This window comes from Ornithodoros turicata, chromosome 3, assembly GCF_037126465.1.
Source record: "Ornithodoros turicata isolate Travis chromosome 3, ASM3712646v1, whole genome shotgun sequence".
Lineage (NCBI taxonomy): Eukaryota > Metazoa > Arthropoda > Arachnida > Ixodida > Argasidae > Ornithodoros > Ornithodoros turicata.
The window spans coordinates 91331077-91356804 of NC_088203.1; the positions used below are offsets into that span (position 1 = coordinate 91331077).

The 25728-nt window shown below is 44.7% G+C and overlaps 2 protein-coding genes across 5 annotated transcripts in view; one reads left to right on the forward strand and one right to left on the reverse strand.

Annotated features, from left to right (window-relative positions):
* The first annotated feature begins 3449 nt into the window (after nucleotides 1-3449).
* LOC135388825 (tRNA-uridine aminocarboxypropyltransferase 2-like) lies at nucleotides 3450-5916 on the forward strand. Of its 2 annotated transcripts, none has more exons than XM_064618654.1 (5): nucleotides 3450-3672; nucleotides 3744-3834; nucleotides 3893-4192; nucleotides 5388-5468; nucleotides 5536-5916. In XM_064618654.1, exons 1-5 carry the CDS (start codon nucleotides 3581-3583, stop codon nucleotides 5704-5706), a joined length of 735 nt encoding a protein of 244 aa, XP_064474724.1. In that variant the 5' UTR covers nucleotides 3450-3580; the 3' UTR covers nucleotides 5707-5916. The 2 variants fall into 2 exon arrangements, with proteins under 2 accessions (XP_064474724.1, XP_064474723.1); XM_064618653.1 differs by having other exon boundaries at nucleotides 3460-3672; nucleotides 5340-5468.
* Nucleotides 5917-25728, reverse strand: part of LOC135388818 (3'-5' RNA helicase YTHDC2-like) — a 29493-nt gene continuing 9681 nt past the window's right edge. For 2 of the 3 annotated variants that reach the window (XM_064618641.1, XM_064618643.1), the window contains exons 13-27: nucleotides 24474-24652; nucleotides 23406-23499; nucleotides 22443-22530; nucleotides 20864-20944; nucleotides 20413-20724; nucleotides 17215-17380; nucleotides 16999-17105; nucleotides 15836-16107; nucleotides 13898-14151; nucleotides 12470-12582; nucleotides 12036-12393; nucleotides 11719-11969; nucleotides 10515-10669; nucleotides 8897-8981; nucleotides 5917-6546 (exon numbers count right to left, since the gene is read on the reverse strand). In XM_064618641.1, coding sequence (XP_064474711.1) covers nucleotides 6457-6546; nucleotides 8897-8981; nucleotides 10515-10669; nucleotides 11719-11969; nucleotides 12036-12393; nucleotides 12470-12582; nucleotides 13898-14151; nucleotides 15836-16107; nucleotides 16999-17105; nucleotides 17215-17380; nucleotides 20413-20724; nucleotides 20864-20944; nucleotides 22443-22530; nucleotides 23406-23499; nucleotides 24474-24652 — 2605 coding nt within the window. In that variant the 3' untranslated portion in view covers nucleotides 5917-6456. The remainder of the gene's footprint in view (nucleotides 6547-8896; nucleotides 8982-10514; nucleotides 10670-11718; nucleotides 11970-12035; nucleotides 12394-12469; nucleotides 12583-13897; nucleotides 14152-15835; nucleotides 16108-16998; nucleotides 17106-17214; nucleotides 17381-20412; nucleotides 20725-20863; nucleotides 20945-22442; nucleotides 22531-23405; nucleotides 23500-24473; nucleotides 24653-25728) is intronic. The other variant, XM_064618642.1, reaches the window with a different exon arrangement.

Genomic DNA, 25728 nt, shown 5'->3' on the forward strand with positions numbered 1-25728 from the left:
GCCGTACATCCCCCTCTCTCTTCGAATCAGTAGCAGCGATAATCCTATCATTTGTGGCAATGGCTCGCGCACAGCGTGCTAAGCGGTCAAGTTCAGTTTTTAGAGTGTATGGGGGAACAGGGGGACAAAATTTCGGGGTCGGAAGACTAAAACGGGGAGTAACTACACTGTTAAAACAGAACTTCACCACATAGCACGCTCCTAGCCAACCGTCATTCCGAATGATATCACTCTGTGTTCATATTTGCTGAAAATGGGAGGTGGCGCCTATTTGGGACACATTATGCATGTCCCAGATAGGCTCCTCCCACTGTTTTGAACGAATCATGACACAGAATGACATCATTCGGTATGTAGGTTGGCTAGGAGCGTGCTATGTGGTGAAGTTCTATTTTAACAGTGTACAATCTACACTAAATAAAACAGAACTTCACCATATAGCACACTGAACACCAGCCACTGCACACACTCTCAAAAAATGAACTTCACCGCATAACACGCTCCTAGCCAACCACGGGGCGTACGCCTTTTCTGTGACAATTATGAACAGCATAAGTGTCACAGAAATGGCGTACGCCCCCCGTTTTCAACAAATCAGGGCAGATAACTATATCATTCGAGATAATGGTTGGCTAGGAGCGTGCTGTGAAGTGAAGTTCATTTTTAAGAGTGCAGAGTCTGTAGTTGCTCCCCCAATTTAATTTCTTTCCCCTTGGACTGCACATGTAAGAAAATTACACAAGGATCATGATGATTTATTGATCAATTGTGCATTATTTGCGGACGTCAGCAAGTCAGCACCGCGATCTCTGCAAGGCCAGTGGCTGCAGGAATTTCGACACCCGGGCAGGGGCGTCATTAGTGACGTTTAGTATAACGTAGGCTGTCGCCTTTGCGTACGAAAGGGATAGCGGGGTGGTTCTGCTCAATGCGCAAGAAGCTCTGTTTGTGCTTTCCGCGCGCTCGTCATGTAATGAACTACACGTGTCAAGACGTCACGATCCACCGTTAACTCCAAAGGCCGAATATAGACCTCTCCCTGTTTGTAAACAAATGACGTCATAGTGTTCGACAGCGCCACGAATCTGGTAGAGTTGAACTACGCTGGAAGCTAGGGACGAACAAGGTCGTGCCCGAAAGCCACGGTCTTGGGGGGGTTACGATGGTCCCTGAAAGGGATGCGACCCTCGGTCCTACTTTTCTTTCAATAGGAGGCAGCGAACAAGGAACAAGTGCCCATTTGTAGAACTCAGCCCTCCCCTTCCAATTTGTTTCGGTTTCAGTCTGCCCTAGCCCTGTACAAGCTTTACTGACATGACGTCACTCGCTGGGGAGCGACACGGTCGCTAGGGGACTCCGTCGACATGTTGAATGAATGGTGAACTAGGTGAACAAAAGAGAACGAGAACCGAAACCAAACATCATCGGACCTACATCATGGCGACCTTTTCGAAGCTACGCCCTTTTGAGGGGTGACGTCAGTGAACTAATTCCGCCGTGTAGGTCCGTCCGTGGCTTTGGCCAACCACCACGCGAACCCGTGAAACTGCTGACGTGACGGCCTTATGCCCAAAGACGCAGCCGTGTCTCATTTCTACGTGTTTTCCCAAAAGTTTAGATGTCCATGTGTGGCTGAGGACAGGGCAATATACATTACAGATGCAGATTGCCGCACTATTCGACTGTTGTTGGCACAAGTACCTGCTGGCATGTATACAGGGATCGGATCCAAAACTGAGCCCGAACCGAAAACGGTTCCGATATAACGGTTATATATAATATAATATATATAACGGTTCCGAACCCCTGCATGTATAGAGCCCTGCACTGTGTCCCCAATGAAGACGTCGCATAGTATTTATTTATTTAATTACGTTATGAACCCCCGTTGGGGGTTTTGCATAACGGAAGGGTAAAACTTCGCTCTTTTTGCCGTTGCGACGAACACTTCGCGTTACAGATCGTAAACAACAGCAGTAATTGCAGGAGTAACATAGACAGGAATAAGACCGTGCACGTATTCCTATAGGTAAACAGACAGGTACTCCTATATAATTTGTAATAAGTGTATTGGTAGACAGACAGGTATCCCTATATAATTTTCGCGCACCATTGGTTTGACACCACACAATTGCAAAGCACGCGTACTACCTATTTTCCTCTCAGAATGGTGTCAACATACGCAATACCGTGTGGATTTCACAGCCTTTTCTCATTTTATCCCAAAGCATTCCATTATATGTTTACAGCAGGAGGAGGCAAGCAACTGGTCATCGATAACCGTTGGTCACCACATAGCTTTTCACTCATATCACTTCTCAGGAAGGAAGATTCATGCAGCTGGCTTCAGACGATTCAACATTGTGCATGAGTAATCGAAGCCCGTACATCGTTATTTTTTTTTTTTTTTTAGCCTACAACTTCTCAAACGATTTTTGTTCCCAGGAATATGACGTAGGGCATTCCCATGACCACTAAGGGCAAAAAAATCACGATCGTGTTGACTCATCTTGAGTCATTCCGTTTGTCCCCCATCTCACACTTTCCAGTAATTACGTCGGCGTGAACGAGATTCTCCCATGTTAACATTGCTACATAATAGGAGCATCGGACACGTTTCAGCCACATGAGATGAACAATTAGACTCAGGAACGGAAAGAGATATCGCTTGATGCTGTAGACTCGCTGGGATGGTGTCAAGCAAGCTCTTTCCTTGGAGTTTTATCATGCACACCAGAGTACCTCACGGAAATGTATCGGAGGGCTTGACATATAAAGACTGTCACATCGATGCGGACGCAAACATTGAAGGCGTGGCTTAATCCGTGAATATCTGACAGATCAGTTTTCCCGTGTACAAACAGGTACAAACGCAGTGTCAGCGCGCGCACGTTCAACAATTCGTAGCAGAAGGATGCAGCAGACCACGAGGGTACCCATCCCAAAGCTACAAAAACACTTACATGTCGGAAACGATTTCAAAAGTCGTACTTACCAAATGCAAAAGCCCGCTTTCCGCAGTCAGGCCAGCAGGCAGGAATTCAACAACAATCGCTTCTTCCAGTAGGCCTCGCAGAGATAGCCGATTTCACACATAAACATCAAACACAGATACTTGACATGTGCACTCGGTGCCACGCCGTAGAAGATAACGTGGCGCTATAACGTATTCGCAAAGTTATTCGGTCCTAACGACGACTTCTTCCAGTAACGTATCAATCTAAAACTTTCTATCTGCCAGACAACAACCAAAAACACAACACGGGAAAACCAAAACACAAAGCAAACAACGGGAACAACAGCGACATCATCACAAAAATGTTGCTAAAAGTAGAATATTGTACTTGTTTATTTATGAATAGACCGCAAAACAGAGTCAAGAGAGAGAGATAAAGAGTCGTAAAGATAAATTAGAGTCAAAACGATGTCAGTGGGAACGTTTATCACAGATGTCGCCTAGCAACAAAATAGGAAACATGGCCGCGGCCATGCAACGTTTTGGGATTTTGTATCCATGAGCATTCGCTAAGTTTGTGCAGTTGTTCCCTTCAAATAAATTGGTATCAACACATGTTTTAACATGAGCGACCACGACATCAGTGCCTTCTTTAACGAACTAAGCAACATAACAGCAGACCTTCCATGCAAACGGGAACTTTGTGCAAAATGCAGGTAAATTTTACCCTCGAGCTCGTGGGGCGAGTCTTTTTTGTTTTCGGTTTACGAGCGTTTTATTTCAACAGGCGTCCCGTTGCTGTTTGCTGGTGCGCTTACCTTCCCAGTTCTCCACTGCAAGTGGCGTGTAAAGTAATTATTCTCCAGCATCCAGGCGAGGTAAAGCGACCACACCTCCATTCATCCACATGATGTTCACGGGCACATGTTACTGCAGGTCAAAAGAAACCTGCGTACTGCCCCTATGCTCGAAGCAGCACTGGCTGCGGACAAGTGCGTTACTTTTCGAGGCAGACGTTTCTCGTGGGAACGTCAAGGTGCATTTCAAGACACCGTCAGTGGGTCCTTAAGAGACACTCTAGTACTCTACCCTGGTCCAGATGCTCAGGACATAGAGACATTGCCCACAGTTGTCGAGAGGTCAGGATGTGGCTATAATCTAATTGTTCTCGATGGTACGTGGTCTCAGGCAAGGTCCCTGTTCTTCAACAGCCCTCAGCTACACGGTTTAAAGCAGGTCTGTAAATTTCAAGCATTTATGCATGCCATTTTACACTGGGCAAAAGTGGAACGCTACTTTTAAGCCACTGGAACCAACAGGTCAAACACATAACTCAACTTTCAGTTTTGTAATAATACATTTGTCCCCTTTGTGTTGCCCTGTCTCAGTGCTTGTGTCTCTACATCATGAATGTATGTTAATGTTTGAAAAGAAATCACATGTAAAATACAATTCCATACCCCTATGACATTGTGTGTACCTTGTCCAAATGCTGGGCAATAATCCAGAACCCTCTTTAGTGTGTGCCTTAAAATAATCGAAAATTAAACTAAAAGATGAGCTCACTGCCTGTGCTGTTTTGTGAACATGTCCAAGTCCCTCTTCAGGACATCCCAGGCTATGATTTTCTTCTGTCATTGTTACCTTATCTCATTGCCAAATTACGTTTCGTAAAATGTGGCAAAGGCAGACTTTAGTGCCATTTGGTACCTTGCTTAGACAAATTTCACCAGAAATCTCTCTCCTAATTTGATTTAAATCTCTTACGTGGGGCCTTTAAGTGGGGGATGACATGCAGGACTATCATTGTAAAGGCTGCTTAAGTTTCTGATCAAGTCCATTACATTCTGAAATCCTCTGTATCATGCACAGTACAATATCAAGGAGTTGTAAAGTGACCCCTCCTCTCTTGGAGGAGTCGTGGTGGTGATTTGTCTCCTGAATATACGAATGGTCCCAATGCTGATGTGATCCCTTGTTCCAAAGTTATTACACACGGAAGATCTCCTCAGTCCCCATAAACATACGTATTGTAGAAAACGAGGCATGCCCCCCCCCCCCCCCCCCCTGGAAAAATGCGAGGTGTGCCTGTTACAATAGTAACTGTCTGCTCCTCTTACGGTCTGTCTGTTGAGCCTTGTGAAAATGCTGTTGTTCTAAGTGTTGTTACAGAAAAGAGCATGCACTGGAGAGGAAATCACAGAGAGTTATAAGGCTTTGGGTATTGAACATTTGAACACAACAATATTACAAACAGTGCAAAGACATGTGTTTAGAAATGGTTTCTCAATCCAGATAAGGCTCCTTCTCAGCGAATTAGTCTGGAGTATGCTTCTCTGCTGAACTCCCAAACTACCTCAATAAACTCTCAGTACACAAACAGGTGCAGATAAACCCTAACAAGACAAGTGACTACGTTATTCGGACGCAGCCCACCCAGGAATGTTTGTCAACTGTCGAAACAGTAGCTTACGCACTTTCTGTTCTTGAAGACAAACCTGAACTTCAAGAGGTAAGTGATTGTCTAACAAAAAAACAAATAGCAGATTCACCACCATTTATGATTTTGCATACCTCAGGTCCTTACAAGGCCACTACATGCTTTGTGCCAGTTTCAACTTCAACATGGTGCAGTTACGCACCACAGCAAAGAATTTCTCATTCAGAATGGAATGTACAAGAAGCCCCTGCCTCGCCGCATTGTGCACAGACTGGCTCGGAACGAAGACCTCAAGGATGCGCTTAGGTGACAAATTTCGTGCAACGGAACGCTTTGTGAAACACCGGCAGTCGTACTCTTCAGGCAGAGCACACTACAAGAGTTGACTTATATAAGTTAAGTGTCCAGGAGCACACTTTGTTACTAGTTCTTTTTTTTAAGAATTTCAACCAGAGGTGTTGAAGTGCAACAATGATAAAAAAAAAAAAAGGAAAATAATAAATAAAGGGAGACAACGAGGTCTGTTCAAGAAAATACTTAATGATCAGTATTGCACATACAGTAGCACATCTTCAACAATTTCCACAGAACTGGGGAAGACAAACAGCTAACTTTGGAGACTCTGAGCAATGATCTTCAGTGACAAGACATGTTGAAAGAGTTCCCAACTTGCTGAGCAAAAGCCAGAACAGTTATTTCTCAGCAGTATTATAAACACATTCCTGCAGCCATCTGGAGTCACTCGGCACTTTTCTTCTCTGTAGCGAAAGGACGACGTACCCTTCGCGACGGTAAAGCTTTATGGCGTGGCATGCAGCACGTATATACATGTCCGTAAATTATAAAAAAGATGAGTGTTCTATGGAATTGTACAAAGAGGATCTACCTTGTCAATGACTAGCACAGGTGACAGTCTAACAGTTGTGGACCTCTGTCTTTAAAAGCTGGGTATTCAAATGCAACAACTCAATATAAAACCAAAATATAGAAATTTTGTGGCTGCAAAGTTCACAACCTAGAGGCACATCAAAGAAAGGAGGGTTTCTACGGCATGACCACTTCAACGGTTGGCGACCTGGGGTCGTGGAACGGCTTGCGGAATGTCGTCCCAGAGTCTACACAATGCTTCGCCTACGCCTGGTTCTAGCTCCTGGAACAAGAAGGAAACCAACATGCTGCAGATGGACAACAGTGACCTGCACATTGTACGAAGCTGTACGCAGAAACCATTTATCAGTTAGATCATCAAGTAAAGTGCACTTTTGGTTTTAAATAGGGCCAGAAGTTTTCAGGTTTAACCCTACTTCTCCCCGAATTTACCCCCTGAATGTACTGTTGTAAGCATAACTAGAGCCTGAAGTTTTAGGGTTTTACCCGATTCTTCCCCGAATTTGCACCCCGAATTGAAGGTTCACTCTTTAGGGTGAAACCCGATTTTTACCCAGCAAATTCCCCTCACTGGGATGTCCGTAGGAATGCACTAACTTACTTGTTTGGCAGCAAATGCAGTTGCATCACCATTTGTACCAAACCACTACAGTTAGTTTGAGTAACTGAGCCCGATTTCTCCCTGAGTTTAGCATACAGGAAGATTTTTCACCCGAATTCGCATGAATTTAGTGCACACGTTTATTTACCCGATTTTTACCCCCCGAATTTAGAAAAAAATATTTCCCGAAAACTTCAGGCTCTAAGCATAACCCTGTTCTGGGCATACCCAGAGCAATGTTCACTCAAGAAGATCTGATTTCTACCAGTAAAAATGAAACCGATGCTGAAACTGTGATCGGTCAACACAGGAAGCCACCACACCTTGATTTATCTGCGCTGTCCGTACCCCCAGTCGGGCTGACTGACCTCACGTGCAGTCGAGCCGATCCAATCCAGAGTATTCCAAAAGCAGGGATGGTAGTGACGCTACAGACCCGCGCATGATCGCGTATGGGTAGACGCAATAAAATAGCGGACTAGGGAGTACCCAGGCCTGGAGGTGTGGAAGAATCCGCATCTGCACGCTCCTGGTGGATTTTCAACCTCAGAATGCACCTTAGTTTGCCGAAACTTCTGTGTTGACATTTCACCTGACCCAGCAAAGAAACTATATGATCGCATCAGGGTGCATGTGTTGTCATAGCGTCATGCCAAAGTGAAAGCAAGCAGTGAAAGGGCGTAGGCAGGAAAAGCAAGTCAGCCTACAGTCTGATATCACTATGTGTCAGGAGGAGAAGGGGCCGCAAGGTGCAATACATGACTTTGTGTAAACGTTTTGTTTCTTGGGCAGTAGTCTGGAACATGCTGACGGCAAACTCACTCATCACAAAGTACTGCCCCCCCTACAGAAACTATGCCATCTGGAAAACAACTGAGGGAGAAGCACGTAGGCGAGGTTTTTGACGGCTTCAAGCTCGCGTTGACAAAGTTGAAAAGGTGAACATCAGCATTGTTATAGATGAATCACCAGATATTGTGAACACACTGTGGTCAGCAACATGCTCAAGGAACCTTGAAGGAAGGAGGCTTGAAACGCATGGAAACGTGGATGGACCTAACACGGATGGAAATGTGGAAACAAGCTGTGGTCTTGGACCGTTCACAGAACCACAGTGTAAGTCGAGAGTTTCAACCACATAGAAACTTGTTTTCAATGGGAATAAAAGAGCGAGAATATTAAACCAGAGTTCCAGTAGTATCTCAAGGATGATGTTCCAACCAATGGAGACCTCAGCATCATGAACGACTGAGGACCAAATCACACGTATCCAACCCTGAGGGTAGCTGCACTTATCTGTTCTGCATTACTGTCATGTAGAACACTGAGTGACCCATTCTTGGAGTGACCAACATCTGTGACATAGAGTGACCCATTGAACAGAACCCACTTCCTGCTCACGAGCATTTATGCCTACCGTTTTTCAACCCGAATTTGCCTAAACATACATGTTGAAGCATAACTCCCGATTTTTATGCCCTGAATTTCAGAAAATATAGTATTTCACAAAAACTTCTGGCCCTAGTTATGAGGCATGCTTTTCTGTAGTGTTATCCTGTTATTTTCTAATTAGGCGTACTAACTTTGGTTGACTGACAGATTTTTTTGTTTGCAGGCATGCCTGATAACTGCGTAGAAAATGAAAGAAAGGATAAGCAATACGTGTATCAGCAACCACTACAAATTTCGTGGACTTCAAGTTGAAGCTATAATTGTTTAAAATCAATAGACAAACATAAGCAACAAACAGTGTAACAGAGACAAAAATCAGTAAAGGTATCAAGTCCTGGGCAAACAATAGCATTTGTATCTGTGACGTAGACATCGCAGGCTGCAGACCACATGGATGAAATAGTGAATATTTGGCCAAGCTTTGGTTTTGCATACCTATGATGCCTTCATTGGAAGCTGTAGCCTGCAGTTAGTTAGTGGATGCAGTGATTTTTTGAATTTGAGATTCACAGCCTACACTGTAGTTGCCCAATCTCATCCAAAACTGATATCTTCTTACCTGCCCATCCCTGCTAACTTGTACCTTGCGATTCTCATTCCAAGCATTGATCAGGTGGCGTGTACTCTGGAATGGCAAATTGAACCTGGAAGAGCCAAGCATGGGTTTTATATAGAATGTAATGTGGAATTCAGATGGTTCACATGGCCTTCATTGAATCACAGGCCGTGCTACAAAAATTTAACTGATCTCAGCTGTTAGGTTGTAGTGAGTGACTTTATATCATATCAGGTTAAATGGTCTCATAAACCCTTCAGTTTTTATCCTTTTTGTAAAACTAGAACCATTTCACAAAACACCAATAATTCTGTCTGAATAGTTTTTGTGAAAAAATAAATAAATAAATGAAAAGCCTGGCTACCAATTTAAAGAGATAAAATCTGCTGTCTTCCCATGCACGTACCATCTAAACTTTAAAACAATTCATAGAAACAAGGTAACGCTGAGGAAGTTTGCAAAACTGCGACAGAACATTTCACTTCGTCCCACAAGGCAGATTGGAAATTGGGCCGTTCCTAGATGCCGAACAAATTACGTGCTCTAGATTCTGCAAAACACATTACTGAATACATTAAACAAGTTCAAACTGACTGAGCAGCAGACATGCCTTCTCTCTCGAAAAAAAGTTGCATAATATGTTAACATATGTAAACAACACATAGAAGTTAAGATGACTGTTGATAAATAGTGATTACTGTGTTGAGGTGCTTATTACCCATACTTTGGTTCTTTTGATTTATGAACTGACAATTACTTTGCAGTGACTGTCATTGATTGCCTTGTTGTACGCGGGACGGGACTTAGTACAGCTTTTTTCCCACCTTGTCATACCAACCTTACCATATTCCATTATGTGTAGAATGTATGTTACAGATAGAAAAAAAAGAAAAGAAAAAGGCTTCTGCTAAACTTTTTTATCCATTACCCCACACTGTGGTCAAAGGCGAAATTGTAAGATTTCTGCAAGTTTCCTTTGAGAACTTGCTTCACAGTTCTTCATGTCAAACACTTTTTTCATTAAACATATAAATTCAGTAAGCTTTAGAGATTGCCTTAGAATGCCCTGAATTGCAGGGAGACTGCACAACTTTCTTGCTTTGACTGGAAGAATGCACCTGTAAACTGTACCGGAAGATGGCAAAACAATAATACCGGTACATGAATTGCCCTTTCTCGCTTGCATACTGAACAAATTGAACCCACAGTTTATGCTCTTGCAACTTCATACATGCACACAAAAGAAGAAGAGAGAGAAAAAAAAAATCGAGATAGATTAAGCAAAGGGTCCTGTGTTTTAGGGTAAAACCCGTTTTTACGCCCCGATTTGCATCATCATCACTTTGGGTAAAACCCGAAAAAACCCGAAAATGAACATGGCAAAGTACCCATTCAGCCACCAATACGAGAACACTGAGCATTGGACATTCAGCACAGCTGTTCCGTATGCGTAAAATGCGAGGGGTGCGTTTTCTTATTTTCCACCCAACACCGCCCAATTTTACCCTGTTTTATGGCTCCTGAAAGAAAACCTTATTTTTACCCCCAGATTTAAAAAAAACATAAAACCCGAAAACACAGGGCCCTAAATAAGCACCATAAGTACGGAACTCAAGTTCACCTGCGACACCACTCAATGAAGTAGCAGCGACCAGAGCTACCACCATAGGCATCTGCTTGCCACTGGAGGGTAGAAGCAGGTCCCAGCAGTCTTGCATACCCATGGAAATGCCCGCTTCCTTGTACAGAGTACACCAGGAAAACCTCCTTTCCCTCCTACAATTCAGTGTGAAAGTCCGTTCAGGTGTCACGAAGCTGTTGTCCCAAGCTTGATTAACGCTGTCATCATGCAGAATTGTTGTAGCAATAAAAGCAACGTTCATCGAGTCTCCTCCAAAATACTGAAAATTTAGTTTAATTTAAAGCACTAGGTATAACATATAAAACATTTTATGTTTTGTAGTACAGACACTTTGGGTTGAGCCAATTCGCTTTTCAAGCGTTACAATGATCACGAGAAGGAATACCATGGTAGATGACATGACAAAAAAAAACACAAAAAAACAGAGATAAGCCCTTATCACCTACATTTTTTGACGTGATGAAATACGCTACTTGATAGAGATGTACATTAAGCCATAGATCGAGAAGTTACCCGTCAAAAAGAACTCGTTACAAGTTAAGCTACCGTGTGAAAAATGTAACTAAGTTAGTAACAAAGTTCTTCAGCCTGCAATGTAACTCACAGTTACGGAGTTACTTCAAAAAAAGAACGAGCTACTTCCAAGTTACTTGAGACACAAAACAGCACTACACAGGTGCAGCACGCGTGAGCAGTTGAGTTCGACCTTGAGCTGCCTGCGGAGGAGTCCTATAAGCTTGGATCGTTTTCGTTTATGTCCAACAATTCAAACGCTTTGCATCTTACTCCCTGAGAGCGCACAATGGTTGAGCTTCATTTCAATGGCGGCGGTTCTTACTTCCTGCATAGAATACTGTCATTGGTTGAACAACACGTTTCATGGCATAAAATGCCACGAAAGAACCGGAGAGAAAGCAAGAAAATATGTGGACGTGAGTGAAAAGCAAATTAAAAGTAACTTGAAACTTAGCTTAAGTTACTTTGGCAAAGTTACCTGAAAAAGAGACGAGTTCCTCTGAAAGTTACCACGGCGCAAAAGTAACGAGTTAAGTTACAAGTTACCAAAAAAAAGGAACTTAGTCACAGTAACGAGTTACCTTGAAACTCTGCATTAAGCATTTAATGCGAACTGAGTTTAGCCCAATAACATGAGGCTTTAGGTGTCCACATTATCCAAATTTACCTTCAGAGCCCACTGAAGCTTCCTATCGGTCCCAGGGCCAAATGACCACAGTCCCGTAGCAACAGACGTGTCCACTGCCCTCTGCGAACCAGCTTTCACGACGTAGAAGCGCTTGCTCCCCGAAGCCCTCCAGCCAGCACCAGGGCTGAAGCAGGGACTCATTGGGCCACTGCCCCCAGAGCGGAGAGACGATGTGTCCGAACGTTCGTCCGAGCACCTCGAAGTACCTGCCACCATGGCGAAAAATGGGTCTGCTACGACTTAGATACTGCGCACGCTTGCACGTGCGGAGCGAGAAGTGCAGAAACGGTCCACACCTTTTTCTGAATGCCCCCTGCTTGGCGTGGTCGCTGCTGAAGATCCCCGAGACGACGACGTGGGACTGGTTCCGGAATCGGGACGCCGGATTGGTCTCCGCGACTCCATCTCAAGAAGTGCGGAGTCTGGCGAACCCACCGGTGAAGAACCGAAGTCGGGTGCCATCGGCCGAGGCCTTTGACCGATGCCAAGGGGTGGTTGAGGGATGCCCTGGGACTGCTCTTCAGCCGTGAGAACGCCGACCACAGAACGCACAACCGCTTCGTCGACCTGCGACCAGGGCTTTGCGGGTGCGTGCATGCGCCGAAGGAACAGTGCCTGCAGTTTCTGGCGCAGCTGCAGCGCTAGGCGCCCGCTCTGCAATGAGGTTGCAGGGTCAAGGACCGGAATTAATAAGTGGGACGATATTTTTCACACTTAAGGGTGAACGTACTTCGGGCTCCACTTTGAAGGAGACCCAGTCATCGAGTTTAAGGATGGACTTCTGGATGTCTAATTCTTCCTCTTCTTCGCTGTCACTCTCTTCCGCGAGTCCGTCCAGCCTTCCTGCGAAATTGATGGCATTCCAAATTGGTGGGACACCCACAGGAGAGAAGTAAATCTATCTATTTCACCTTGTGCTTAAAAAAAAAAGTTAGCAAACGAAGTTTTGCTTCCTATTTTACTTCCTCACTGTAAAAAATAGCTGGCCGCTCAAAGGATCAAAGTGTGTGCAGATAGTAATTTTGAAGCCAAAGTAAATATGACGTGAATAGTTATATGTACCCGAAGCGAATAAGTTTGCATTGGAATTCAATTCATTTATACCCTTCCGCATTAGAAAAATCTGCATATTTGCACAGCCCAGTATGATACACTGAACATGAAACACACGAAACATTGAATATACTGTAAACGTATTTTTATTCGTGATGTTTTAATTTTCGCGAATTTTGCGACCGCTAAAAAATCGCGAAAAATTGTACTCGCGAACACAGCTTGACGTTTATATCCCGCGAAAGGAAACAGCCCTGGAATCGCGAAATTAAATACTTGCGAATAATTTCGCAAATGACTGAATGAGCGATTCACAAAAATTAATACATCGCAAATAAAAATATGTTTACACTATATGAAAACATACTGCATATATTATGCTGTAGTACCAAACAGCCTTTGTCTAAACATCAAGCACACAATTTCATTTTCAAGCAGTGAACTGTGCAACGATTGTCACCCCACCCCCGCTAATATTGATATTTTTCGTCCATATATTTTGCTCATTAGTTAATTCCCAAATAGAAGACAAAAAAGCACTCACTGAAGTTGTCTCTCCACTGTTTGAAATACCATCGCTCAAAGAGACTAAGATGAAACAAAAACAAAGCACCATCTTGTGTTCAAACGAGAGCTCGCCTGCTACACGGTAAACTTGCATTCTTGTGTAGTTAGCATCCTGCTCTATGTATGTATTTTTTTTCTTTCTGTTGTTGTTGTTGTAAGAAACCTTATCTCCCCCCCCCCCCCCCTTCAATGTAAAGCCCCCACTGGCACCTTTGAGGTATGTGTCATAAATAAATAAATAAATAACAACTTTATTTTGAGATGATGAATTTTATGGCGAGTTTTACCGCCACGGGCGATACTCTACCCCATTGCTAGTGGTGATGTGGGGAATGAAATAATGAGCCCCTTCACAATAAGGATTGAAGTCCTATGGTGTCCAAAAATGTCAAAAGAGCCTTTAAAGCATTGGTGCACTGGATTTGGCCAGGGGACCAAGCAATTTTGAGAGAGAGATGGGGGGCGAGAGTCCAGCTGATTAATAGACCTGGAGAAAGATAAAGAAAGAACAGAACGGTCAAGGAAAAGAACCACTTACCATGCTGTGTCTCATGCAGGGCATCGAGGGGTAGACGTAGTGGACCCGCAAAGAGGGCAACTGTTAGTGGTGACACTAAAGTGCACACGTGCGCGTATGCAGCTGGTCCCACCCTTGTCATCTCCCCGTAGATGAGCCAGTCGGAAGGGAGTGCAGCCACGGTTGCTGCCCGTGATGCGACGTTCCCGCCGTGGGCAGAGTTTGGTGTGTGAGAAAGTGTAGAGCGGGTGTGGAACCGAACCTTGCAGGCTCGCCTGGAGCAATGCAATGTTACTCAAGCTCTGAATGCTAGTAGGGCTGTGCCAATAGTAATTTTTAGAGCTGTGCGAATATTCGAAAATTTCGAATACGAACATCTGATGCTATTCGAATGCTATTCGCAACCTATTTTCAGTATTCGAAATTTTCGAGTATTTTTCGAATACGTAGCAGTACTGAAGCGAGGTATCGTTATGGCCATTCTGCAAGTGGGCTTCACCTCATTACATCCAAGAGTTAGGTGGAGCCCACTTCACGTCACTGCCATTGCATTCTGGTGTGCGGCTCCATTCTGCATGTCGGCCTCACCTCATTCCTCCCGAGCGTTAGGTGAAGCCCTCTTTACATTGCTTACAATATTCTGTCACTAAAGTCTACAAATTTTGTGAGCTCATGGTCAACACTACACACTGGGCATTGCATGTTCCAGTAAATGTACCACGTTCAGTAACAGACGGATTCGATTCGCAGTGTAAGTGAAACATTCGTAAACTATTCACAATGGAAATTTCGCTATTCTCACAGCTCTAGTACATTCTAAAAAATCTGAATCGAATAGCAGGGTGTCTACCAAATTGCAGCCTTCAAATTCCCCCCGACTTTTCCAGGTTTTCACTGACGAGTTCAAGCGAATTGCCCCTCATAAAACATAAAATTTATTGAGTATTAGTGAAGCTGCCCTACTTTTCTGACTCTGAGCTTGTCGCACTGGCGAACTGCTACTCGCCGCAATGTTGCCGCGGCGCGACCGCTCAACCGTTGATCGGCATTCGTGATTCGCTGCGCATCGTCACGGCACTTGTAAGTGATTTTCCCTGACTTCAGCTACTTTTTAGCGAATTCCCAGACAATCCCCTGACTTTTCCAGTTACATCAAAATTCCCTGACAATTCTCGGTTTTCCAGCTTTTCCAGATTCGTAGTCACCCTGGAATAGTGCACACTAACACGTTCGACATACTGAAGTTAAAGTACAACCTCTTCGTAGTGAAGTTGGGATGGGACCGCTGGAAAAACTTCGCTATTATCAGTAGTTCATTGGTTGGGGTATCAAAACATGAGACTGCAGGTTTACTTCACTACGTTCATATCTTCACTATATGCAGGTTCACTGTGTAGAGATCCTGCTGTAGTACCGGTGCAAAAAATACTACAAGAACATCATTCTTGAAATACATCATGTTACAATGTATTCTAAATTTTTATCTTTTCTGTCTTAGAATTCTCCCAAGGCTATGTGCTTTACGTGTGTCGGCGGTCATTTATCCAGGCTCTCTTAAATGTTTGGCGATACTCCCCTCCTTTTCTTTCCTGTACAACCCCTACAGGGAGGTTTTCGTTACTTCAGTTTTCGACACGTATCGGAAACGATGTGTAATGCAGTTACAACAAGAAAGTAACTGCAATAATGATGATCGACTCACTCCCAAATTGTCTGCAATGCCCACCCCCATGCTTGTGATCCTCGATAAACCACAGCCTGCGGTGTTTACAGAAGTTCCCTCTCGACTTGACAACTGTCCAATGTGAACTCTGCCCTTTTTAAAACATGGGGTAATCAAAACCTTGCTCCACATCACTAACCTTTAATCTTTTCGAGCAACATAACCGTGCAACAGCTGTTAAGTAAATGAGATTGGAGAAGCAATTCTTTCGAAAAGGGTACTCCGAGGGTACTCACTGAGCTATAAGTTGCTGCCGTTCACGATCTACCCTCAGAAGGTTGGGATAGGACCCAGCACAGAGGGCTGCCTTGATGACAGCCCAATTGTCGGAGTTGGCGTTGAGGTCACGGATGTCGCCACCTCCTCGAGCACGAACGAACCCCGAGGCCCTCAGCTGGCCCAAGAGCTGTCCTCGAACGCGCAAGATTGTGGCCATGGTTGACGCAGATATAAAGTGACGCTCGCAGAACTGCTGCTCTATGTTGTCACCGCGAGCTTTTTGCCATCCCTGCAAGTTATTTCCAAAGTTGAGGCACTGTGTGGCAGGAGTAGAGTTAAATGGAAGCTTTATGAGACCCCTTGAACACCCCAGAAAGACTTTAGTTGGAATAAGGAGACCTTCGATCCTGTAGGCTGTTGCCAACTATGAGCTTTCTGTGGCCTGCTGTTTGACTGTGTACAAATATCAGCACAGACCTTATCTGTAATGCCTTCACCACCACAAGGTTCAATTTCTTCCACACTTCCAAACATGTAAGCATAATATCGATGCCTCCGTTCAAAATCACCACTGAGTACGTGAAGTTTTGCATTCACAAATTTGCCTTGTCCAACATGTTGAGGGGTGAAAATGGATTTTACTGGGTTTAAAGTAGCGCAGAAGTCATTTTTAACACCCTGTTTTCTTCCTATAAAACTGTTAAGTAGGCCAGTAAGATGCACCATGCGAAGTAATTCACACCACAGAGTCATAATTATCGCAGAAATTGAATTTAAAATACGCCGCAAAAAGCGACTGTGCGCAATGGCGGTGAAGAGCACTACCAGCCCTGTGATCTGCCTGGGACCTTGCGCTGACGCTACAGTGGTCACGCTCGCTGATTGGTCCAGAGGAACGTTGTCTGCTACTCGTCTGTCCGGGGTTCTTAAAAAAAGCATTGCTCCTGGCGCAGTCATGATTCGGCCGCTCCTTCTATCCCCAATTTTCCGAGAGAACTGGCAAAACTGGTTTATGGCGGCAAAGGGACAAGGTGCTGACCCCCACTGACCGGCGAACCAGAACTCTGTACTCCTTTAACCCCAAAATACAAGGCTCTAACCATGCACAATCAGATTACCTGAAAAAAGGTCGTAGACAAAATGGCGAAGAAGCGGGAGAGCTGTTTCAGTAATGGGTTACCTGAAAAGCCCTAAGCAGGGCCATGTGATCACTGTAAGTGTCAGCTGCAAACCTCCTCCTGGATATTGCGGCTGCCCTCTTTTGACCCGGTTGTGCTGGCAATACAACTGGAAAGGAAAGAGTCAACCCATGATACAGCCCAGGGTACAGGCACAACCACAGTATGTTGCTAGTGAGCTTGACCATTTCCTGAAACGTGGGCCTTGTAAAACTTACATGGATCTTTTACTGATAGGCCACAGACAATAGTGAGAACAGGGTCCAAACATTTGAGCACCACTGCATAGAGTACCATCTTTCCCAGGTTGGGTTCAATGGGTAGGTCCAACAGGTGAAGTCCCATTTCTGTCAGCTCTTCCCAAGGGTCCAATGCATCTATGGTCTGTAAATAATGCCATACTCAACTGAAACTCTTTCTGGTGTTAGGTCGGGGATGATTGATTAGAAGAGCCGAGACATTGCATCGTATGGGCAACGACAAGTGAGTTTTTCTTGATGCTGCAGAGCATGCGTGAGCAAAGTTACTCCTGCAGATTCTTTTATTCAAATCGTGCGAACAGGACAAACAACAAATATGGCTGGTTGACAATATGGACTCGAACATCTGCATCCGTTTTGGTGTCTGTCGTCTGACACAAAAACGGCACTGGCACACATAATGACATCCAGGAATGGTTTAAACAAATCAAATTTTGTTTTGCGATAAGCTAATCAGTAGAAGAGCATGTCAGACAAAAGACCAAGATTTGTGGGACTACAGCACGCAACCCGTCATAGGGAAGACTCGAGTTAATGCTTTTGTGTCACCGTATTTTGAAACTTTCTGTGTGGCCCTTATGCAGGAGTGATGTCATAATAAAGGAACTTTGTAAAAACACCACATATTCAGGTCCATAATGTACATCAGATCACCTACTCTTCTGTTCCAACAAGAAGTTGCAACGATAATGTGTAGAAATTTTTTTCAATATGTATCAATATTTGCATGGATATTTATCAACATTCGATAAAATGTCGTGGACACTGTAGTACTTCGGTCCTCACTCTAGAGATTATCGCCACCAAAATATAAGCAGCAATGGGGTAGAGTATCGCTTCTGGCGATCAGATACCCTACTCATTATCACCAAAAATAAAGTTGTTGTTCCATAAAATGTCCCCAACTTTAAAATGAATTACATTGATAATTTCAATATCCGTATGGACATTATCTATGTTTTTCGAAGTTGATGTTACTTTATTTTGATACGATACTGATATGTCAATTTGATATCGATAACATCAATACAAAATATCAACATCGTTCCATCACCACTAAGTAGGCTACCTTAAAGGGATAGTTTGCTCTCCAAGCATCGATTTGTTTGCAATCAATTTCAGTTGCAAACAGTAGTGTATTTCGAACTCTATCAGGTCTGTGCACTAGTTTCCCGCAGCTCGAGCGGTATGATTAAGGCCGGATTCCGCGAAATTTCACGGAATCTGGAATTCCTCGCGGAATCCTTCGTTTGACACAGAATTTCAAGGTATCCCTTATTTTTAGGGGCGTGCAGATACTCGAGTTCTCGAATTCGAATCAAATATCAGTCACTCGAAGTATTCGATTCGCGAAAAGAATACCCAATATTCGGGTTTCCGAATATTCGACTTTTCGCCGAATATGAACGACACCTCCCGAAAGCGGGCTTCACCTGACGCTTCCCTGCATGAAGTGAAGCCTGCTTTACAAAATTGCTCATGCTGCAGCTAGGGTTGCCACCTTTCGTAGTGAAAAATACCGGCTGAGGGAGAGGAGGTGGAATAGAGGGAAAGGAGGAAATGTTCGCGGGAAAGGGAAAGTGGGTGAGGGGTGGAGAGTATACAGAGAGAGAGAAAGATGGAACCAGCGTACTCGCTCAAGACAACAATGATAATAATAGTGAATAGCTAAGAAAACGACTGGTGACTACGGAGTTGGGTATGTGCTCCAGATTTATTTAAACTGTAGTGGAACGTTGAAAGGAAAACCCTGTAAAAGCCCCAATGAAAGGTGTTGAGCCACAAATACCGGCAAAAGGCTGCCGGTATCATCTTCCTACCGGCAACCGGCAGAGCGGGCAAATAACCGGACGTGCCGGTATAATACTGGCCTGGTGGCAACCATAGCTGCCGCACCAACACAAATCGATTGCAGTTCAGCTTAAGATAACGTTAGCCCAAGTTTATTGTGCGTACTTCACCTGAGGAAGGGGTGGGATTTTGAATTGATGTCTTTGAGGTTGCCTTTAAAAAGGTTACTTTTAAAGCCTACAGACCAGGAACAAAAAAGGTTGTCTTAATTCCTAAAGATGTAACTCCCCCAGGGCATGTATTGTACACGCCTTCCTATGAAGTTCCTATAAACTCTGTAGGTGCTGAAAGAGCTTTCAGCAGGTATAAAATGATTGCAGGCAACAGACCGCATCAGAGGAGAACAAAAGATATCATGTATGTAATGCTGAGCCACAACAGCGCCTTGAATCTAATTTTATAAAACAGTTTTTTCCCACATTATCCAAGAAAATGAAGCATTCCCCTTCCAAGCAGCCGTTGATTCCTTGCCACGGAAAACCGCGGATTTTACGAGTCGGTGCCGTAGAATTTTGAATTTGCCACATCAGAAAACCAGGGGCCTTAGGTATGATTTATTGCAGGCATCTGAAAGCAACGAGATCCGAGCAAGTCGGCTTTCCCACAGTAAAGGGACGCACGCAGGAGAAAAATGCGATGTCAAGAGGGTGGTCAGTTTTCAGGGGTGAACGTCACACGAGTCGACTGTCCCCCTGCCAAAAATATGCTCCCCTCCCTGGCGCTCGTCCGCGTTGCCGATGCTCACAGAAACATACTGAAAACTCAGAAAATACGTCTATTTCTAACAAAAGGGATTGATGGGGAGCTGTTCATTGTCTACTGCACATGTCCAGCACATTTTTCCCAGCTTCATTAGGGAGCAAACTATCCCTTTAACAACCACGACCTACTAGATTATAACGACCATGTCATATTCACCCCTTTCCCAGCGCCGCATTTGGAAGCCAGCGGTGGCGCTACTCATCGGCCCGGTTATTGCTTCCTCAACTTCTACAATACTTTGTACTTCAGCTCACCTTAGTATTTTTGTACAAGCGGTGGATGTCCCACGGAAGCTGTTTCATTCTAAAGCTGATTATCATCATCATTCTACGCGTTTTCATGGGAGCTGTTGCTGTCGTCTGCTACGGTAGTCGTACGTCCGCTTCTGCGCGTTCAAAATTCAAATTTCCATCGCCCAATCACGATGTAGATCTTGCGTGCCGATGAGTAGCGCCCCATAGCGGGTCATGCGGACAGGCTCCTCATAGGGTAGTACGTCGTGTTAAGAACACATGTAGTTCCAGAAAGTTTTCAGGTACTTGCCTTTAACAATGTCACTGCTGCCCGTGTGACCAAAAATGCTGGGGGATCCGGTGCCCTGGCTAAGAAATCAGCGATAGGAACATTGGGTGGTGCCAGCAGCTTGGCCTGGAGGCAGAGTTCTTGCAACGGAAGTCGCAGCAGCTCCGGTTGCTGGAAAAGCGCCAGTGCCCTGAACCGGGGTCGACTGATCATGTGGAAACAGACACCTCCTGGACGGGTACGGCCTGCACGGCCCTTGCGCTGAATGGCGTTGGCGCGGCTCACCCACGTTGTCTTGAGGAGGGTTGTGCCGGTCAAGCTGTCGTACATTTTCTGAGAAAGGAGAGAAAAAAGGCCGTGCCCACCGCTACCAACGGCTGTCTGTGCATGTCAGGTATTTGCATGCAGTCTTGACAGTAATAATGAAAAAGAAAAAAAAAAAAAGAAAAAAAAAGAGTGTAAGGGACATTACCTCTTTTACTTTCCCAGAGTCAATTACAAACATGACATCACTGATTGTGATGCTCGTCTCTGCTATGTTGGTTGCCAGCACCTGTAATGCAAACAATCTTCTGTACAAGGATTACGGCGTCCCTTTTCCCCCCTCTTGGTACGCCCATGGGCGTTTTTATGGCAACTATAGTGATCACAACGAGTCAAGCAAAGGTAGAGTGGTGGATCAGGCTAAAAAGCTAGGAGATGGAAGTTAACGCAAGTATAAAATGAAGAATCATTCAGAAAGACCTACATTTATAATAAACTTGGACATACTTCTAATCTTCGAAGGCAGCAACAGAGATGGGTCAACTGGTAGGTTTCCATAAGCATACACTGATATGTTGTTGACAATGACTTTCATAAGATGGAAATAAAATATCAACAGCTGCGCCCTGCATGTGCATTCAGGAGTTGTTCAGGTAGAGGTGAGTGCCTTCTCTTGTGTCAGAGAGAGTTCCCCATCCTCAATAATAGCACTTCTTGAATTCCGTTTGAAAGATGGTATTCCACACTTTCCGACACTACATTTAACGAGATATACCGTATTTGCTCGCACATTGGACGCACCCCGACATTAGTAGCACGGCTGGATCGTCTCCCGCAGCGCTAGCCAGCCTATCGCGCAATCAACGAGAAGTAGCGCCCGGCGCCGTAGTGATGAATGACGAACGCGACAGACATCGAGGAGTATTTCGTCCACGCTTGACGTGGGAGAGTCGCGATGTTAGATTCCGGGGAGATCGTCGTAGATATCTCGGAACAAAACGGGAATTACGTGTACCTTAAGTGTTGGGTTCCAGTATCCCCCCGCGTATTGAACGCACCCCCTTAATAAAGCGATGTTTTTGGGTAAAAAATGTGCGTCTTATACGCGAGCAAATACGGTAGTTTGCCTTGGTGCGGACAACCCCAGTGGCCCAGTCAGTTCGAATTAAGAGGGTTGCGACACTTCGTCTCAAGCTAGTATTGCGGATCAATGTAAAATGCTACTATTTGCATAGATCTGAACTTGCATTCCAAGTTTTTTGGGAAAGAGTGTAATAGTAGAGGCGTAGAAAATCGGCACTGCGAGAACCGAAACTATTGCGGCTCTGAGGTCACAGCAGGCGTCTCTGACAGTGAGGAAGCGCGCGAGAGGTCATGTGCTTACAACTACCAATGGGAATGGCCGGAGCTCTGATTTCAAGTGTTTATATCTCGCTAAGTACGACACATAGAAACATAATTCTTTTTTCTCCAATAGTACTCCAGTGTGCAATACAAAGTGTGCACGACTTAATAAACAACATCTATCAAAGTCTCACAACCCCTTTAATGATCATTCGCAGAACTGACCTTGTATCCTGAATGGGAATGTGGAAAGGAGTAACAGGGATGAGAATTTAATTTCGTGACAGTGCACCTGTTCTGAGAGACAAGTCACACATTCCTGACACATGTTTCCGATGTTCAGTTTTTGTTTTCCTTTCTGGATCTAACAGCAAACTATCTGGTACCAAGGTGACCTGAACAGAAGACCTTTAGCTCCCGCTTTTGAATAAATTTTTACTCACAATTTTCCTGACTCCTGGTGCAGTTGGATTGAAGACAAGACGCTGCTCAGAACATTGAATGTTTGAGTGAAGCACGTACAGTACGTATCTGTAATAATAATGTCACACCATCAGAATGCATTATTACCAAAACAAAAAGCCAAAGACATTAGTACAGTCGTCGTCCGATTTTTCGGACTCGGCTGGGATCGTGCAAAAGTCCGAATAAGTGGATATCGAGCAGTACGAAAAAACTAATTTCGTTTCAAAAGTCAACTTTATTAAGTACTAATGGGCCGGAAAAAGTTGTGGATGCTTTCTTAATGGCCAGTCTTCCATCTCTTGCCTGATAACATCGGCTTCTACTTCCATCTACCTCTACATTCTACAGCTGCTACTTCCCGAAGCGATATTGTATACGGGCGAAAGTGCCACAGTCGCCTTCATTAGTTCCGAGTCTGACAGATGTGTGGGAAGACGGCAAGTCGTCGATATCCCGAACACATGGAGGGAACATATCGGGACAACTTTCTGCAACATTAGGTGTCGCCATTCCGCAAGTCGGCTTCAGCTAACGCCTGCGTGCTTTAGGTGAAGCTCGCTTTACTTTGCGGGAAGACAGGACGTGCTCGGCTTCGCGAAGCGCTCCGACAGGACTCCTTCACTCAGAGTATTGGAAAATGAACAGTCACTGCCTATTTTCTTGACTCAATTTTTTATATTTGGTTTCCTTGACCTCCGCGTTGCGTCATGCTCACGTGGTGAGCTGGCGACCGCGGGACGCGGGCTGGGCAAACCGTGTCAGAAATATCGAGCGACGGAGCTCTACGGCATCTGAAATTTTGGATGTTGTTATACATTAACTATATGGGGCCCGTGGCCGTTCCGCGAACGTGTTCGAATAATCGAGCATGTCCGAAAAATTGGGGTCCGAAAAATCGGTCGGCGATGTATTTCAACTGAGCCTACCACAAAAGATACTACCTTTTGTCATTCGAGAACACCTTGTTATCGGACAAGATTTTCTCTTTGAGGCTGATTATGTCGTCATAGCCAGCCAGGAAGACCAAGACAGCACCTACAGCGAAGCAAAATAAACGTGAATCCTTGACGGCTTTTCCAGATGCCTGATGTTGGCTCTACCAACCAACCAGAGAAACGTTTACCTCTTCAGGCAAAATCAAATAAGTTTACTTCAAATGCCCAGAAACTGAACAATGGCCTTTAAGTTTCTGTAAATGTACAAGATGCTTCAATAGTTTCCGCGAGATTTTTAATGCGTTAGCATTAGAAGCGCCGTTTCAAAGAAAAATGTCTGTGTCGATCCGGTCAAAACGTGGAGAGGGAAGTACGCCACGTGAGAGGGGAGGAGGGCAGTGGAGAGTTGAGAGTAAGGGAAAGTAGGGCATGGAGTGGAAACGATCTTGGCAGCGTGCCAAATATGCGGGCGAGTCCGAACTTGCTCGGCGCCGAAAGCTGGCAAACGAGACGGAGGAAGAGAGGAAGCAGAGTTTCAAAATACGCCTCTGGCATGGAAGAAGGCTTGTGCCTCTGTTGTGGCTGTGTAGTTCGTAACAGTTAGTGATAGTTAGGGGTGGATAAGGGTGGATAAGGGTGGATAGGGGTGGATAGGGGTGGATAAGGGTGGATAAGGGTGGATAAGGGTGGATAGTGGTAGTGCGTGGGTCGGGTGAATGGTAACGCATTTCCACTACATTAATTACATTAATCGTCCTTCAATTTTTTGTCTGCTTTTCCCAATGTCAACACTGTAATGACACACACTTAAAAAGCACTTTGTTTATTTTCAGAGCAGTCCAAATATTAGAAATTCTATTCATACAACAGCCTGTTTTATCACAGAGATCTTTTGCACAATACATAATTACACAGCACAACTACGAGGTTGGTGTTGTCGCTAGCCTTTTCCCGAGCAGAGAAACTTCGTCTGACGTCAAGTTCGTATGTCTTATTCTATAGAACTACGCATTGCCAACTTGAGGCCATTACACTGAAGCCACAACTGTGCTCAGATTATTACAGAAAGCTCACCTTCTTCACTGCTCATGTGAACCTTCTGTAAGAGGCACATGATCAGGTCCAGGTCAGTGTTATCATCATCAAAGCTGTGGTGGTAGAGGTCCAGCAAGTCACGGTCTGCCTCACTCATGTCGTGCTCTGACACTGCAACTGCGGGTTCGAGGCTCGAGAGGCCACACTGGCTTGTCAGCCTGAAGCAGGTTGGAGACATTTGTTGGTAACAAAGCAGGGGGTTATTGGCAGATCGTAAGAACTTGCGCACCTGCCTAATGATAGCGTGGCCGAGAGCGACAACAGTTGTTTCCCCGAAATTTCCTGCCTTTTTTTTTTTTAATACAGTAGAATCTCGATGATACGATCACGGATGATACGAATTTCGGGATGATACGAATTCTTTTCCGGTCCCTGCCGGAATGCCTATTCTTCCCATGTATTCGAGTTCGGATGATACGAACGCGTTATCTTGCCTTTACGGGTGATACGAATGTGCCCAGGATGCGACAGAGGTCGTACCCCCGTGACGCGAGAGCACGCGAGTCATGCTGCTCCTTCTTTCAAAAAGGGAGGGCGATCCCCACCACGAACTCCCTTACATCATGTAGCGCAATGCAAGCAATGACTTTCCTTTTGGTGGTGGTGGAGGAGATAAGATCGTAGGGATTGCACGGCCCGGAACCTTATCACCTTATCTCTGTTTTGACCTTTTTACCCCCCTCGCAACAATAAACCGCGATCCAGTGTGACACCGCTCTGGCGGTAAATAGCGACCAGAACACGTGGAACGAACATATCAGCTTGTGGCAACATTACGCGTCACCATTCCGCAAGTCGGCTTCACCTAACGCCTGCGTGCTTTAGGAGAAGCTCGCTTTAGACCACTGTCCCGCGACTCGCGGGGGAAAGCACGTGCTACGTCTTTTGAATCATCTCGCGTATTTGGGCAGCATTGGCCAAAAACGGAGACACAAAAGCGTTACGACCGACCTCTTTCACTGACAGTAATGGAAAATGAACAGTCACTGTCTATTTTCTTGCCTCAATTTTTAGTTTGGTTTAATTCGTTTCATACGAATTTCGGATTATACGAATTTTTTCCGCGACCCCGTGAGATTCGTATCATCGAGATTCTACTGTATATATTTGTGATGGTAGGTGATGGCAAAAGATCAATGTTTAAAAGTTTGAATGTTTTCCAGTACTCTAGTTCTAACATCCCCACTGACTGCCTTTATCTGAGCTGCGTAAGAAATTTTTGCTCTGTTTCTTT